This window comes from Aquarana catesbeiana, linkage group LG02 (genome assembly GCF_042186555.1).
Source record: "Aquarana catesbeiana isolate 2022-GZ linkage group LG02, ASM4218655v1, whole genome shotgun sequence".
Classification (NCBI taxonomy): Eukaryota; Metazoa; Chordata; class Amphibia; order Anura; family Ranidae; genus Aquarana; species Aquarana catesbeiana.
This window is the reverse complement of record NC_133325.1, coordinates 716,312,523-716,330,506: the sequence shown is the minus strand read 5'-3', so window position 1 is coordinate 716,330,506 and position 17,984 is coordinate 716,312,523. Positions and strand designations below refer to the sequence as shown.

Here is a 17,984-nt window from a genome sequence, read left to right as displayed (position 1 = left end):
TATCCCCTATGATAGCAATAGGTAGTGACAGGTACTCTTTTTTGAAAAAATTGGGGTCTATTAGACCCTAGATCTCTCCTCTGCCCTCAAAGCATCTGATGACACCAAGATCGGTGTGATAAAATGCTTCCCCAATTTCCCAATGGCGCTATTTACATCTGGCGAAATCTAAGTCATAAAATGCTCGTAGCTTCCGGTTTCTTAGGCCATAGAGATGTTTGGAGCCACTCTGGTCTCTGATCAGCTCTATGGTCAGCTGGCTGAATCACCGGCTGCATTCTCAGGTTCCCTGTTGAGACAGGAGAGCCAGAGAAAAACACGGAAGACGGTGGGGGGGGGGGCATTCCCTCCCACGGCTTGTAAAAGCAGTCTAGAGGCTAATTAGCCGCTAGGATTGCTTTTACATGAAAGCCGACCGCTGGCTGAAAAGAATGATACCAAGATGATACCTAAACCTGCAGGCATCATTCTGGTATAACCATTCAAAGTCGTGAATGGCGTACCTGAAGACAAAAAAATGGTTAACAATAAAGCACAGTAAACGGTAAAGTATAAATAATTACATACCTGAAAAACAAACATGATAAAACATAATAACAATAAAACATTGCAGAATAGAATACAGTAAAAAAGAGCAGAACAAGAGAGAGAGAATAGAGAGAGAGAGAACAATAAAACGACAACTATTTTTTTTTATTTTATATATATTTTTTTTTTTTTTACACTTTTTTTGTAACTAACTTTTATAACGGTAACCGGTTCCAGGTTCGGGTCTCTCAAAATGCGATGGCATCTTGGGAGACCCTGTGAAAGTGTGCCTAGTCTGTGCAATGCTGTACCCTATGCTAATACTCAACTAGTGAATGGTAGCGTTCAAAACATTCACCAATGCAAAGACCAGGATTGTCAGGACAGGAGGGACAATAATAGCGGGTGTCACGCCTATATCCGCGCTTGCTGCAGACACGACTCTTTTGGGGGAGTTCGTCGGGTAGGGGTACTTGGGAGGACATAAAGAAAATGCCTCTCATGCAGCCAACTGCATTTGGTTGGGGATGTGAATGGGGGAAGTACGGGTGCTGCAGAAGTGGTGGGTTCCCAATTAGGATTGGCGAATGCAGCAGGAAGGGCACTATGGGCACGACGGGCCTGTGTTTGTCTTTTTGGTGGCAGCGGGACACTACTTGTGCTTGCCACCTCACCAGCTTGAACTGCACTTATGGGACTCGCCACGTCACCAAGTGTTACTGCAGTGCTGGTTTGACTAGGACCGGGTGTACTAGGCCGCTGGCGCTTGCCAGTTCAATAAAAAGCTACCAAAAAAACTGTTAGCGATCGCAGGGATCAGGCCTGACTCTGCGAACGCTGCAGTTTAGTTTAGTGTTTTGTAAGTGACAGTGATCGATCGATACTGCACTTGGGTGGGCTGGGCTGGGCCGGGCGGAGGGGCAAAACGCAGGTGCTAGCAGGTATCTGGGCTGATCCCGCTAACACTGCGTTTTTGGGAACCCTAAACTGCTGGAGACGCTAGTATAGATCTGATCGGATCAGATATTGATCCGTTCAGATACTATACCACTAAGGGAGGCGTATGCTGCATGCGTGGGTGTTAGCGGTACTGGCGCTAATCTGACGCTGCTTGGGGCTGGTGCTTGCCAATTCACCAAAATACTACCAAAAAAACTGTTAGCGATCGCAGGGATCAGGCCTGACTCTGCGAACGCTGCAGTTATGCGTTTAGTGTTTTGTAAGTTACAGTGATCGATCGATACTGCACTTGGGTGGGCTGAGCTGGGCCGGGCGGAGGGGCAAAACGCAGGTGCTAGCAGGTATCTGGGCTGATCCCGCTAACACTGTGTTTTTGGGAACCCTAAACTGCTGGGGACGCTAGTATAGATCTGATCGGATCAGATATTGATCCGATCAGATATTATACCACTAAGGGAGGCGTATGCTGCGTGCGTGGGTGTTAGCGGTACTGGCGCTAATCTGACGCTGCCTGGGGCGACGCATATCACCGCCGGGCGATCAGGGGGCTAAACCTTTATTCGGTAATAAACGGCGGGTGCCCTCACACTAAAAAAAATAAACAAACTAACCAGCGTCACCCGTAACACTTATACGGTGATCAGTGGTGAAAGGGTTAACTAGGGGGCCATCAAGGGGTTAAAACATTTATTAGATAGTATATGGGGGTCCCTGTCGCTATAAAACGCTGACGGCGAACCTAAATATTTACCTCCCTAACTAGCGTCACCAGCGACACTAATACAGCGATCAGAAAAATTATCGCTTAGTGACACTGGTGACGGGGGGTGATCAAGGGGTTAAAACTTTATTAGGGGGGGTTAGGGGGGTATCCTAGACCTAAAGGGGGGTAATATTCACTGTCCCAACACTGTAACTGTCACAAACTGACACCAATGCAGTAATCAGAAAAAAAAAAAAAAAAAAAAAAACTGCTGGTGTCAGTTTGTGACAGGGAGGGGGGGGGTGATTGGGGGGCGATCGGGGGGGGGGATCGGGGTGTTTTGTGTGCCTGGCATGTTCTACTGTGTTGTGTAGTGTTAGTGCACTCACATTGATGTCTTCTCTCCTCGGCGCTGCAACGGAATACCGAGCCGAGGAGAGATGACATCATTTCCTTTGCTGCTGTTTAGCATACAGCAGCAAAGGAAGTTATCTGATTGGCCGGCGGCGATCGCGAGGGGGGGGCCACGAACGGATGGCCTCCCCCTCATCTCCGATCGCCGTGGGACCAAAGACGACCGCCTCGGGCACCGGGGGGGGGTCCGATAGGACCCCCCACCCGCGGAAGGCAAATCACGTATATATACGTGATTTTGCCTGTCCGTGCCACCTTGCCGACGTAAATCGGCGTGAGGCGGTCGTCAAGTGGTTAAACTGCGGGCGGTCCGCTTTCAGATAAAAGTGGTCTCTGTGGCGGATTCGCCGCAAGATCACTTTTATCAGAGGTGGGGGAGGGCCCCCCTTCTGCCGCGCTTTGGTCGTCTACGCCACTTACCGGAGCCGTCGGTAGCGGTGGAGACGATCGCCTCCTTCCCCCTGACAGGCCTGGAGCCAAGTGAGGGAATGATGGGCTCCCACTAGGCTCCATAACATTGGAGGGCGGAAGCAACGTCAAATGTCACTTCCGCCCAATGGTCTTAATGGGGAAATTTTTATTTATTTTTTATTGCATTTTAGTGTAAATGTTAGATCTGAGGTCTTTTTGACCCCAGATCTCATATTTAAGAGGTCCTGTCATGCTTTTTTTTCTATTACAAGGGATGTTTACATTCCTTGTAATAGGAAAAAAAAGGGACCCAAATATTTTTTTTAAAAGGACAGTGTAAAAATAAACTAAAAAGACAAAAAAAAAGAAAAAATTTAAAGCACCCCATCCCGCCGCGCTTGCGTACAGAAGCGAACACACATGTAAGTCGTTCCCGCATATGAAAACGATGTTCAAACCACACATGTGAGGTATCGCCACAATCATTAGAGTGAGAGCAATAATTCTAGCACCAGATAACTTCTCTGTAACTTAAAACTGGCAACCTGTAGACATTTTTAAATGTCACCTATGGAGATTTTTAAAGGTCAAAGTTTGTCGCTATTCCACGAGCAGGCGCAATTTTGAAGCATGACATGTTAGGTATCAATTTACTCGGATTTACATTATCCTTAACAATATAAAAAAATATAAGATTTACATTATCTTTCACAATATAAAAAAATTGGGCTAACATTACTGTTGTCTTATTTTTTAATTTCAAAAAATGTCTTTTTTCCACTAAAAAGTGTGCTTGTAAGACCGCTGCGCAAATACAGTGTGACATATCTATATGTGTATAGATATATATATCTATATATATAGATATATATAGATATATCTATATCTATATCTGTATATATATATATATTTGGGGGTTCCAAGTAACTTTCTATAAAAAAAAAAAAAATGATTTTAACTTGTAAACACCGAGTCTAAAAAATAGGCCCGGTCCTTAAGTGGTTAGAAAACAAAAGACAGTGGCATGATAAATATGATTTATGTGAATGAATTATGACAATTAACACTTTCTGTTTAGTATCACTTTAAGGATATCTGTTATCCAATACCTATTGCCATAAACTGACAAAGCAGCCTTTTGCATTCAAAAACCTAACTCTAATGCCGTGTACACACGACCGTTTTTTCCGTCAGAATAAACTCTGATGGTTTTTCCAACGGAGTTCCGCTGAAATGGTCTTGCCTACACACGATCACACCAAAGTCCGATTGTTTAGAACGTGATGATGTACGACCGGACTAGAATAAGGAAGTTCAATAGCCAGTAGCCAATAGCTGCCCTTGCGTCGTTTTTGGTCTGTCGGAATAGCATACAGACGAACAGTTTTCCTGATAGGAATTGATTCCGTCGGAAAGATTTAAAACATGCTCTATTTCTAGGTCCATCAGAATTTTCGAAAGAAAAAGTCAGATGAAGCCCACACACGATCGGAATATCCGATGAAATGATTCAGTCGGACCTTTTCTGCCGAAAAGTAAAGTCGTGTGTACACGGCATAAGCCACTCATAGCCAGTGAAAAAAATAAACAGTGAAAATCCAATACTGAATAAAGAATGCTGCAATGTTGTTACAGTTTTCTTATAAACATAGCAAGTGACCTGATGAATGGTTGTGAATGATACAAAAAAGGTTTCCAATGACAGCAGTGGGCTTTATTTTCCTTGGCTTCATGTGAATAACAAAGAATTAAACAATGAAACTAATCCAAGAACCAACTGTGGACAATATACACTTGGGCAAAGATCCAAACAAACCCTTATTACTAAAACCAGTTTTGCATATTTACTTTGGCATATATTAGTAAAACTGTACATATCTTTTCAATTACATAGTGCATTTCATTGTCAGAGGAAATTATATATATATACCCGTATTTATCGGCGTATAACACGCACAGGCGTATAACACGCACATTAATTTTAAGAGGGAAATTTCAGGAAAAAAACTTAAATTTTAAATAAGGAACTTTGAAGCAAAATAAGGGTCAGTGCCTATCTGCAGCCTCACCATTGCCATCAATGCAGCCTGATCAATGCCCATCTGCAGCCTCACAAGTGCCATCAGTACAGCCTCGCCATTGCCTTCAATGCAGCAGCCTCGCCATTGCCTTCAATGCAGCAGCCTCGCCATTGCCTTCAATGCAGCAGCCTCACCATTGCCTTCAGTGCAGCAGCCTCACCATTGCCTTCAGTGCAGCAGCCTCACCATTGCCTTCAGTGCAGCAGCCTCACCATTGCCTTCAGTGCAGCAGCCTCACCATTGCCATCAGTGCAGCAGCCTCACCATTGCCATCAGTGCAGCAGCCTCACCATTGCCATCAGTGCAGCCTGATCAATGCCCATCTGCAGCAAGAGGGGACAGGGAGGGGGGCGGAATGAGTGCCGACAGATTACATGCAGTGAGAATCCTATGATAGACAGAACAGTGGTCCAATGGTGGCCCAGGAGACGGGACTTCCTATTACAGAGGCCGCCAAGTAAACAGGAGATTCTCACTGCATGTAATCTGACGGCGCTCATCCCGCCCCACTCCCTGTCCCCTCCAAGGCAGCTAAAATTTAAGTATTGGCGTATAACACGCACATGCTATTTGAACCCGATTTTCATGGTGAAAAAGTGAGTGTTATACGCCAATAAATACAGTATATATATTTTTAGTTTTCAGCCCCGACTCACATATATGTGGCTTTGCATGCCACGGGTGCGTGGGCACGGCAGCCCATTCATTAGAATCGACTGATGTGCCTGTGTATTCTGCAGGGAAAAGGTCCCTGCGCCTTTTTGAAAACGCATTTCACAAAGAGAAAAGTCAGCGCTAGGGAAACAAAAGGCTGCTAGCAACTATGGTCAATATATGTAAACCTCTCGATGTAAGCTGTATAATATAGGCAGCACTAAAAACCTGAACATCAAAATTAAATACTAAAAGTGAAAAAATGACAACAACAATTACAACTTCATAAATATAATACATCCAACTGTGCCTCAACATACAATGCAATTATAAAGTATTCAGGCCCCCTTCACTTTTTTCAATTTTGTTATGTTGCAAAAAGACCGAAAGTTTTGAACAATAAAAACGTTTTTCTTAGTTTCTGTTAGTAAATTTTGTAAATAAGTCATTTTTCTCCTTCACTGATGGGCACTGATAGGCTGCATTGATGAGGCGGCACTTATAGGCACTGATGAGGCGGCACTTATGGGCACTGATTAGGTGGCACTGATGAGGAGGCACTAATATGCCGCACTGATGGACACTGATAGGTGGCACTGATATGCAGCACTGATGAGCACTGATAGGCGGCACTGGTGGGCACTGATAGGCAGCACAGATGGGCAGTACTGATGGGCACTGATGGGAGGCATTGATGGGCACTGAAATGTTGCACTGACTGGCATCACTTATGGGCACTGATTGGTGGCACTGATTGGCACTGATTGGTGGCACTGCTGGGGCTTTCCTGTAATCAGGGCCCTGATTACCTGCATAGGTCTCCCGTGCGAGGAGATGCCGCTGATCGGCACTCCTCGCCACACACTCTGTCATGTGAGGTGAGGAGAGCCGATTCACGGCACTTCCGTATTTAGATGTGACTGGCTGTGATTGGACACAGCCAATCACATGGTTAAAAAGCCGCAGCTACAGAGATCAGGGTCGGGCCATGTCCTAGCAATGTGGCACGGCAACGATGGCCGTGCTGCATGCCCATGCAAGCGTTCTGGGGCGCTGTCATATGATGTCCTCCCAGAACGAGAGCCGCACCACCCCTCCGTCATTTTAAGGTGGATGGGTGGCAAGTGGTTAAAGCTAATCTCAAAGTTTTTATTTCGGATAGAGTAAGGGAGGGATATAAACCCTGTGAGTTTTTTCCCTCTTTCGCACTGGGAAGATTTCCCTTCACTTCCTGGCCAAAACAGGAAGTGATAAGAAATCCCTGCAAAGCAAGGGATTCCCTGATTGTTACCAGGGTCAACAGAACTAGTGTCCCCATTGGAAAACGTACTCTCTATCATTGTTCTGGGGATAACCCAAAATTTGGGATTTTCTTTCTATTCCGGTGATAATGGTAAACATGACAAATAGAGAGGGTGAATCTCCCTGACGGGACCTAAAGCAATATAAATCTGACAAGGTGCTATTTACTTTAGTCTTGAAATTTTTGCTGGAGTTTTGCTTTGAAGTTTTAATTGCTGTCCCTATTGAATAGATTTACCTTCACTTTCTCTCAGGACAAGTTGTGACTTGAAATCTCTTCAGCAAAGAAACGGACACAAAATGAGGTCCCAGAAAACCAAGCAGAAATTTTAACCAACCAGGGACCTCAGCTAGTCACTGGCCACTACTTCCCTGCCACTCTCACTGCTAGGCTGTGGCCAGTCCCAGTTGCCCCAGTGTGACAGTGCAGAATTATGTTTTTAATAGGGAATGCTCTGTGATTCTTGGCATTTACACATGTTTGTGTTTTGATTGGGTAGCTTTGCCCTATGATATGTTGGCTATCAATATCTTTGTCAAGCCTTGTCTTACTTTTGATCAGATGCATTTTTCTAGTCTGCAGCTGCCTTGAAGACAAGAGTTGAAGGTGACAAGATGAGTGAGTATTACAATTTTCTGCCTTTTTGGCTGGATAATAGCTATTGGGTTTTCTAACACAGGTTTTCTAGCACTGGTTTCCTCATACTTCTGTGTCCTTTGTATAGAATTACTACTGTATTATGCTCCCTTTAAAATAATCACATTTTGTTGCTTTGCAGCCTGAAATGAAGGCAGACACCATTTTTGTTTTATCCAGTTGTATTTACTCAGTGCAGCTTATAATATCCAAAAATTCACAAATATAATCATTTAGAAAAAGGAAAAAGGATCACCCCCTTGTGTCGGTATTTTGTTGAACCGCCTTTTTCTTTAATTGCAGCCTTTAGTCTGTTGGGATATGTCTCTAATAACTTTGCACATCTAGACTTTACAATATTTGCCCACTCTTTCTTTTTCAGATTTGCTCAAGTTCAGTTAAATTTGATGGTGACTGTTTGTGGACTGCAGTCTTCAAGACATTCCACAGATTTTCAATGGGGTTTAAGTCTGGGCTCTGACTAGGCCATGCAAGATCATTCACCTTTTTCTCCTTCAACCACTGTGTGGTCATGTGTGCTGTGTCCTTTGGGTCACTGTCATCTCATTCACAATTTTCTGGCAGAGGACAGCAGATTTACCTCAAGAATTTGATGGTATTTTGCCCCATCCATTTTTTCCTTCTATCCTGACAAGTGCTCCAGTCCCTGCTGCAAAGAAACATCCCCATAACAGGATATTACCACCTCCATGCTTTACTGTAGGAATGGTGTTATTTGGATGGTAAGCTGTATTTCCGCCAGGCATATTGTTTGGTGTTGAGGCCAAATAATTCAATTTTAGTCTCATCTGACCATAACACCTTTTTCCATGCGGCCATGTGGAATCTTCAAGATGCATTTTGGTAAAGCTTGTGACTGCATGTGGCCTTTCTTGAAGAGTGGCTTTTTTCTTGTAACCCTCCCATACAAACCACATTTTTGGAAAATTTGTGATATTGTTGTCATATGCACACAATGACCACTCTTTGTTTTGAATTTCTGCAACTGCTTCAGAGTTGCTGTAGGCCTCTTGGTAGACTCATTGACCAGTTTCCTCCTGGCTCTTTCATCCAGCTTGGAGCGACGACCAGATCCAGTGAGGGTCTGTGTTGTACCAAATACCTTCCACTACTTAATAATAGATTTCACTGTGCTTCTAGGCATTGATAAAGCCTTTTAAATATTTTTTTAACTATCTCTTAAATTGTGCCTGTCCACAACTTTTTCCCGGAGACCTTTTGACGGTGCCTTGCCACACATAGTTGATTGTTTACTTCAGTTGCTCTACCAGGGACTGAAATGCTCCAAGAAAGCTCTTTTCATGCTGAGCTAATCATAATGATCTAATCATAATGATCACAGTTGAAAGTCAAATGGTTTTGTGTGCCATTGAGCAGGTGATTAGCTACACCTGATTGAGTTTACAAGTAATCTTTTTTCCAACTTATAAGCTGCACTTAAATACAGCTGGATAAAACAAAAATTGTGTTTGTCTTCATTTCAGACTGCAAAGCAACAATATGTGATTATTTTTAAAGGGGGGGGGGATTATTTTCTATACCCACTGTACAAAGTGGAAGAAAGATGTAGCTGTAAATGTGAGATCTGAGGCCTTTTTTACCCCAGATCTCACATTAAAGAGGTCCTCTCATGCTTTTTTTTTTCTATTACTATTACTACTATTACTATTATTAAGGGACGTTTACATTCCTTATACTAGGAATAAAAGTAATCCAAATGTTTTTGTTTTTAAAAGGACAGTGCAAAAAAAAAGTAAAATAAATAATAAAAAAAAAAAAAATGAAAGTGCCCTATCCCTCCGTGTTCACGCGCAGAAGCAAACGCATACATAAGTCGCGCCCACATATAAAAACAGTGTTCTAACCACACATGTAAGGTATCGCCGCGATCAAGCAAGAGCAATAATTCTTGTACTAGACCTCTGTAACTCAAAACTGGTAACCTGTAGAAATTTTTAAACGTCACCTATGGGGATTTTTAAGTGCCAAAGTTTGTCGCCATTCCACAAGCGGGGGGCTATTTTGAAGCATGACATGTTGGGTATCAATTTAATCAGCGTAACATTATCTTTCACAATATAGAAAAAAATTGGGAAAACTTTACTGTTTTCTTATTTTTTAATAAAAAAAAAAATCCTTTTTCCCAAACAATTGTGTTTGTAAGACCGCTGAGCAAATACGGTGTGACATAAAGTATTGCAAGACCACCATTTTATTCTCTAGGGTGTCTGAAAAATATATATATAATGTTTAGGGGTTCCAAGTAATTTTCTAGCAAAAAAAAAACAAAACTGATTTTAACTTGTAAACAACAAGTGTGAAAAATAGGCTTAGTCCTTAAGTGGGGAGAACCCTGTGTCTTTACCACAAAGAGAGAACATTAGGAGCTAAGGCAGGGTGAAGGGTGTCAGCTTTGCAGCAGGCAATAGCACCAGGAAGTGCAAAGCTTTTAACGCAACCACAGAGGCAAGCCATATTGGAGTTTGGGACTGGGAGAAAAGGGACTCACGTCTGGTAGGCTTGTTAGGCAACAGCAACAGAAGATCCATGCTTGGTGTTTGCAGTGCTGCCGCAATCCACCTAGAATGTGCAGAATGTGCTTTATGACTTGATGAATCTCCCCCACTACACCAACTTCACTGACCAATAGTCACCACAATCACAGGGTGACCGATGCACTACCCTAGCTTACAGTGCTTAGGTTAGCAGCAGCAAAGTCTTTCCAAATTGCTCTAGAGCTCCCCAGTAAAGAGATGAGGATTCTCCCCTTTTATTTGAGAGCACTGAAATTAGCAATATCTTGTTATCCAGAATTTTTGGAATAAGATGCTCACACTACTTCTAATGCCGCGTACACACGATCGGGATTTCTCGTCAGAAAAAGAAAAAAATCAAGCGTGTCATAAAACATAAAATCCACTCTTGTTGCGACGTGACATATGGTAACCAATTGTCACGTCGCAACCCGTGTGGACCGCAGCCATCTTGTTGGTTGGAAACCATCCGACTTTATGTTTTATAACACACTTGATTTTATGCTTCTAAATGTGAGTGTTCTGAATTTATCTACAATAAAGCCTTTGATTGTTTTCATACACTGCTCCATGAGGCGTTGACTGTTCTCATTCTGATACATGTAACCTGTGGAGGATATACCCTAGTGAGGCCAACAAGATCCATTCAGATGTTATCATTGATGAACGGCGACAAGCCAGAGGATTATTGGAATGCTTGTATGACCACCAACAATTTAGTGGTCCATACCTAGAGGTAAGAGGCCCGGTGTGCTTGTGTATCGGTGGAGATCAGCTTGCAGATCATTTGGCTATCCACCCTGGCTGTATCCTAGGATTTATGGACTTTCACTTATATAATTTTGCTATTTTGTGTTATGGTGTCTGTAAACACTTATGATTTTTAAGTGCTGCATTCTTCCTTTTTATATCTTGTTTATTGTCACCAGCAATATATGCTAGCTGCTTTGTAGAGCCTAAGCGCAGTGGTTATTCTTTTTAATTATCCAAAAGTATCGTACAAAGTTATGAAGAACATTCAGTTTGTTGTGTCATATCACCTTTCTCATAGAGAACAAAACAGTAGCTGGAAAAGAAACCCACCAAACACCCTATATAGGCTCATTGAGTATCAAAAAAGCAGCCTACAGGACGTCCACATATGTATTCATACTACAGGTGCCAATTCATGCCTATTCAGCAGTGTGTTGTGGTTCTGTTAATTTTCAATGGTACCAAATGGTCCTTGCAGCACACAGTAATGCTCTGCCATACATTGTGGTGTGTTGCATTGCAAAAAAAACCTGCATGTCCCATTTTTTGGCCTGTTGTGGTGTGTCAGCATAGCAACAGATCAAAAAGGTGTGAATGGGCCCTTAGAGTGTTTTCTGTTGTTTAAGTGATTTAATAATGGTTTTTGAATATTCAGCTAAATAAGCTTGACACAGGTTGTGAATCAGGTTTTTGGTTTTGTGCTGACCTTCCTTTGCAATCAGTGTTAAATAGACTGGCCTTATATAATTTATATATTTGATTTCTAGGTGGTGCTTGGGGAAGTAGTTCCAAAATAAACTTACTGAAAATGGACAATTTAGCCAGGCAAATCGAGGTGAGTTGAAGTTACCCAACGATTTTTGTTGATTTAGATTATGTAGCACTACCCTCATGGGGGTTGCAAATGTCAGGGTTCCCCACTGCTGCACAGCCAGGCACATAGTGTCTTCAACTTGCATCCAGACACAGAAAACAGTATTTGAGCTTGTTTTTTGTTATTTTTATTAGGGGGTAATAACTTGGATGGGGATGGGGATTATGGGATGCCCAACTTGGCAGAAACAGCAGAACTAGGGACAACTTCCTCCCTTCTTTCTCCTGCACAAATCTTGATCCTCTGTTCAGCTCCGCTTGGTTCACGCCTTTAAGAGACAGCCTTTTGTTAGCTTAGCAACAGCCCCTTACAGGCTAGGAACTCTCAGTCCCTTAGAAAAGTAGCACATGTGAAGTGAACTGCGTCCTGCAACGCCTTCTGGTCCCAGCTCTACTACTTGCAGACAATGCTAGCCCACCTGGCTGCCTCTTCACCAGCCCACCTAGCTGCTTTTTCTTCCCAGTCCACCCGACGAACACACTGGAGATCTCCCAGGGCAAGGTTGGATGAAGACTTAAGCACACCGCTGTTTTCAAGAGAGACCTGCTACAGCTGGCAGTCTACCCCCTTGTCTGTCTCTGCACTGTGCTGATCTACTCACTTTGTCTCTCTTTGGTCCCTCTGTCTCTCCAAAAAGTTTCCCTCCGACTGCCTCCTGTTGTAGGATCTTTCCAGGCCAGCCACCCAAGCTCCGGCCCGAGGTAAAACACCTCCCCAGCGGGGGTCTGTCAAGGGCCACCGACAGACTCTCTCAGCACTGCTTCTCCATCTTCCACCCGACTCCCCTGGTGGCATGACTCATATCTATTTAAGGGCTCACTTAGTACCCTGCCAGGCCCACTTTCTGGGGATTGGCTAAGGGCCCCTAAATATGCACGACAGCTCTCCTAGCTTCCGCCCACTAATTTCTAAAATATTCTCCAACATTTTAAAACCAGGGGGAGGCACCAGAGAGCTGCCAGGATGAGTCATCCAGACCTAAACGCTAATAACCCTGACCCAGATTCCATGGATCAGGCTTAGCCCTAAGCCAGACTAGAATTTACCTGTACTACCACTAGTAGCATACTAGAGGGTACTACAATTCATTTGAGTGGATGCTGCAAAAACACTTTCCCTTTCCAACAGTTTTCAAAGAATGTGGGAATGCTGTATTTCAAATATCAAATACCTGGAGCTATCAACTATTAATTGAATTAAAAAACGATTGCAACTCTGTCCCTGTAAAAGAAGAGGTATTATATCTACTTGTCCCAGTGATCTTTACTCTCTTAAAGAGTTAACCCGACTGAAGAATCATTATCATTCACTTCCAGGTTTATTACTCACACTGTGCACTATAGTTACACAGGACACATTTGTGAAAAGGGTCTGGCATGTGGAACCCCAGCATGAATCGGGGGATATAGAATCTGACACTCCCTGACGTGTGTTGTACACCAAAGATTCAACTACAGAGATGCTCTAGGGGAAATCTGTAGTAAGAGAAATGAGAGAGCTGCCATTTCTGACTAAGGAAGAAATTTGATTTCTTCCAGGTTTGATTCATAGGGCAGCCCTCAAATTTTCCACTTGCCTACTCACATTTTGCAAGTGGAAAATGAGGGCTGGCGAGGAGCTGGACTGTCTGGGAGCAGGGGGGCAAGCACCGCCAGTGGGCTGGGTTGATCGGGAGCTGTTCTCCCAGCAATCGACCCAGGGTAAGAGAGCATGGGGGAAGAGGAAAGCCGCGGGACCACAGAGCGTGGATAGCCAGCTCTAACAGCTTACATTACAACTGCCTCCGCTCTGCTCGCTGTCACATACAGCCCCGCCTCCTCCTGACCCCGCGCCTGTGATAGACAGAACGCCGGTCCAATGCTGGGATGTGTTCCGTCTATCACAGGCGTGGGGTCAGGAGGAGGTGGGGCTGTGTGTGACAGCGAGCAGAGTGGAGGCAATTGTATTGTAAGCTGTTTTGGCGTGCTATCCTGCTCTATGATCCCGTGGCTTTCCTCTTCCTCCAGTCATGATCCAGCTGCCCTCTCTCCCTCTGCCCAGGCGAGGCTGCAATGGTGGGCCCAGATGAGGCTGCAATGGTGGGCACAGTGAGGCTGCAATGGTGGGCACAGTGAGGCTGCAATGGTGGGCACAGTGAGGCTGCAATGATGGGCACAGTGAGGCCGCAATGATGGGCACAGTGAGGCTGCAATGGTGGGCACAGTGAGGTTGCAATGGTGGGCACAGGTCATGCTGCATTGATGGGCACTGACGAGGCTGCATTGGTGGGCACTGACGAGGCTGCATTGATGGGCACTGATAAAGTTGTTGTTAATATTTATTTTTGTGACTTAATTCTTCATAAAACTTTTAAGTGTCATTTCATGAGATAATTTATGAAAGCGTGTTTAGGGACAGAATTAGGGGGGCAGGGTAGGGGTTGGGTGGGGCAACTGGTGACGAGTAACCCTTGAGGTCTGGCTAGTATCTCAGGACTTGATATTTTGAGCCCTGGCATAAGGGTTTGTCAAATCCTTTTTGAAATTGGCAAAACCCAAACTTAGCAGCAAACCCCACTAAAATCTACGGGGGTGAATCTTGATACTAAATTCTAGCCATTAGCAAAGCTACTATGTAAGCTATTGACAAAAAAGAGCATGGGGAGTTTGGCACTGCCATGGGGATACCATACAACAGGGAGAGTGTCCTTTTAACATGGGTCAACATGGGAAATACTCTCATCCTAATAATTACATGCTTTGGAGATTTATTGGTGTTACAGAACAGTACACTTTTCCCAGACAGCTTTAGGGACAATGTAAAAATTGATGTTTTAACTTTAACAGTAGCAATCTGATTTTTCTCAATCTTTTTTAGGTAACCTTGGCTGTGACACCTGGTTTTCTATCCAGCAGTAATAAGTTTGAACAGAAAAAGTAGCACCCACAACAAATCTAAAAACTATAGGAACATTTACTTTGAAAAAATAAAGTTAAGGTCCTCAACGTCGTACTAAGTGGCCAGTGGCAAAACAGATTAATAGTATAGTTGAGCTTTTTTTTGCAGTACATTTGGATTTTATTTTAAAACTGATAAAATGTCAAATGAGATTGCACAAAAACATTTTTAAAATCATCCTCAAATTTCCTGCACCCTCCACCATCCCTGTAACCCAAATTTTTTCCAACTGGGAGAAATTTGGTACAAATTGACAAGCGCCAGGACAGTATGCAGAATAGACAGCACGCAGAATAGACAGCAAAGAAAAAGAGGCAAGGCAAGTTTTAATCTTGCACGCTCTGCTTTAAAAAAAGCTACTTTTACCATCACAAGCAGAAAATACTTAGGCTCAACCGCACAATTGAGAAATACTTTTTGGTGCTCAGGGTGGGGGGATCCCCACTCCCCTTAATGAACATCCACAGCAGAAATTCAGCCGGAAACTCAACAACTCCTTTGTATTACACTTTATTTGGCTCCATCATATATACAAGATCAATGCTTACATGTTTCGGCCATTACAGCCTTATGCCGCGTACACACGGTCGGACTTTTCAGCTACAAAAGTCCGACAGCCCGTCCGACAGACTTTCGACAGACTTTCGACGGACTTTTGCGGACTTTCAACAGATTTTCTAACGACCGGACTTGCCCACACATGATCACACAAAAGTCTGACGGATTCGTACATGATGACGCACACCGGACTAAAATAAGGAAGTTGATAGCCAGTAGCCAATAGCTGCCCTAGCGTCAGTTTTTGTCCGTCGGACTAGCATACAGACGAGCGGATTTCTGGGTCCGGCGGAGTTACGACGTAAAGATTTGAAGCATGTTCCAAATCTAAAGTCCGTCAGATTTGCGGCTGGAAATGTCCGCTGAAAGTTCGGGGAAGCCCACACATGATCGGATTGTCCGCCGGACTTGGTCCGTCGGCGTCCGTTGGACTTTTGTAGCCGAAAAGTCTGACCGTGTGTACGCGGCATTACTCATGGCATTTGATGCTATGAGTAAGGCTGTAATGGCTGAAACAGGTCAGCACTGATCCTGTGTATATGATGTAGCCAAATAATATTAAGGAGTTATCAAGTTGCCAATTTGTGCTTTGTATTTTTACCATCACCCTGGCCCCAGTGGAGAGATTTTGCTTAAAGACTTTGTAAAGGTAGAAGGTTTTTTTATCTTCATGCATATAATAAAAGTGCAAACAATTGTGCAAAAAATGTGTACAAAAAAATATATAATCCAACGTGTATCAAAAAATATCAAAGAAAGAAACAATAAAAGTGTCGTGCAAAAAATATATGTGTATACAAAAAAATAGCCCAATGTATATCCAAAAATATCAAAGGGAAAAGAAAACGATATCCAATTTGAATCCACTCCAACCACCACTGTGACATGTAATGCAAAATGTGAATCCTCCACCCTTGTAGATAAGCCTTTTACCTCACTGCCCTGACCCCTGCAGTAGGTCCACCACATGTTTTTGCCTCTCGCACCAGCACTCTCCCTAGTGGCTACATGAGAGCCTATTTACACTTCCACATCCTGGTAAAGTTTTGTTACTACATCATTCATGTGTTAGTGTGTTGTGGTGTATTGCATTACACAAAAGGGTAGTGTACAATTTTTAATGGCATGGTTCACTTTGTGTGTGTCTCTGGGCTTTCACCCTAGGAAGTTATCAAAGGGACAAATCCTCTTCTTCTTGCAGCTGGGTCGGGACTAGGGATGAGCCCAGGGCTTGGAAAGAACCCAGATTCAGACCAAACTTTTCAGATTGGTATGGTTAAGACTGAATACAAACGTTCAGCTGTAGGACATAACACACTTTTTAAAAAATGGTATGTTTTATTTTCCACCTGAATATTACAGACTACAACATTTTATTAACATAAACAGAGGTTTTCTGTAATCTGGCTTGATTAACATATACAAATATATTAATCTGATTGATGGGTGCAAAATTGTGTTTTTTTAGGGAATGCTCTAATATTCTATAATTTGGGAATTTGCACATGTTCATGTTTTAAACAGTGGCTTCACCCTGGGCCTCGTTACACATCAATATAAATGCTTTTTTTCTAGTCTGTAGCTGCCTTGGGGGCAAGATATGAAGGTGACAAGAGGAGTGAGTATTCGAATATTTTGCCCTCTAGGAGGGATATCAGCTATTGGGTTTTTGGTTATGAGCACTGGTTTCCTGATACTTCTGGCTTCTGTGTCCTCATCTTTTCAGCTTGGTTGATACAAAGTGCTTATATTACCCAACTTTCATCAAAACATTTTTTTTTTTTTTTTTTTTAGTTAGAACAGGTAAGGCTTTTAAATGCTATCGGAGCCCCTATGGAGAAGAACTGTAGTCAGTTTTAAACGCTGTTTCCCTTTTAAACACATTTTACGTTCCTGTTCTGCCTGATGCTCATCACCCAGAAGGGGAGGTGAAGTGAAATATTCTTCAAAGAAACACAGACAGTAACAAAAAATCATGATAAATCTAAAACAGGGGTCTGGGGGCCCTTTGCTTGCCTTTAACTGGGCCTTGGGGCAATATTTATCCCACTGATATGAGACACTATTCTGCCCACTGATACCAACAATGGGGCATATTTCCTGCCACCGACATCAACAGTGGGGTGCTATTTCTCCCACTGACAATAACAATGGGGCACTATTCCTCACCCTAATACCAAAGATAGGGCACTGTTTACTGCACTGATGCCAGAAAAAAATGGATATTCCTGCTGGCCACAGTCCAGCCCCCCTAACTTCTTAAGCACTGTAAACTGGTCCTTTGTTTAGACAGTTTGGAGACCCCTGCACTAAACCTTCCTTATTCTATTAGAAAATGTGTTTTCAATATGTTTTTTTTTTTTGTCTTCATGGGTAGGTATTCTCTCACTTCCAGTTTCATCTAAAACTGTCAAATAGGTAGAAAATGTGGAGATTTTCGCCCACCTTCCGTTTTGTCTGATGTTCTCACACACTCAATAAACAGGTAGATTTTCCCTCACTATCTATTCTGTTTGAAACCTGTCAAACAGACAGGCAATGAGAAGTAATCCCCAAAAATGGAACACAGAAAGGAATATAACTTTGACAGAGGTTAACCCTCAAACACTCATTATAA

The 17,984-nt window shown here is 43.1% G+C and overlaps 1 protein-coding gene across 1 annotated transcript in view; it reads left to right on the top strand.

The window, feature by feature from the left end:
* The window catches only part of LOC141129168 (uncharacterized protein C3orf38 homolog), a 55,094-nt gene that overhangs the window by 15,215 nt on the left and 21,895 nt on the right, over nt 1–17,984 (top strand). The window contains exons 4-6 of the mRNA XM_073617005.1: nt 7,630–7,672; nt 11,766–11,833; nt 16,943–16,985. Of these exons, the coding sequence (XP_073473106.1) occupies nt 7,630–7,672; nt 11,766–11,833; nt 16,943–16,985 (154 nt within the window). The remainder of the gene's footprint in view (nt 1–7,629; nt 7,673–11,765; nt 11,834–16,942; nt 16,986–17,984) is intronic.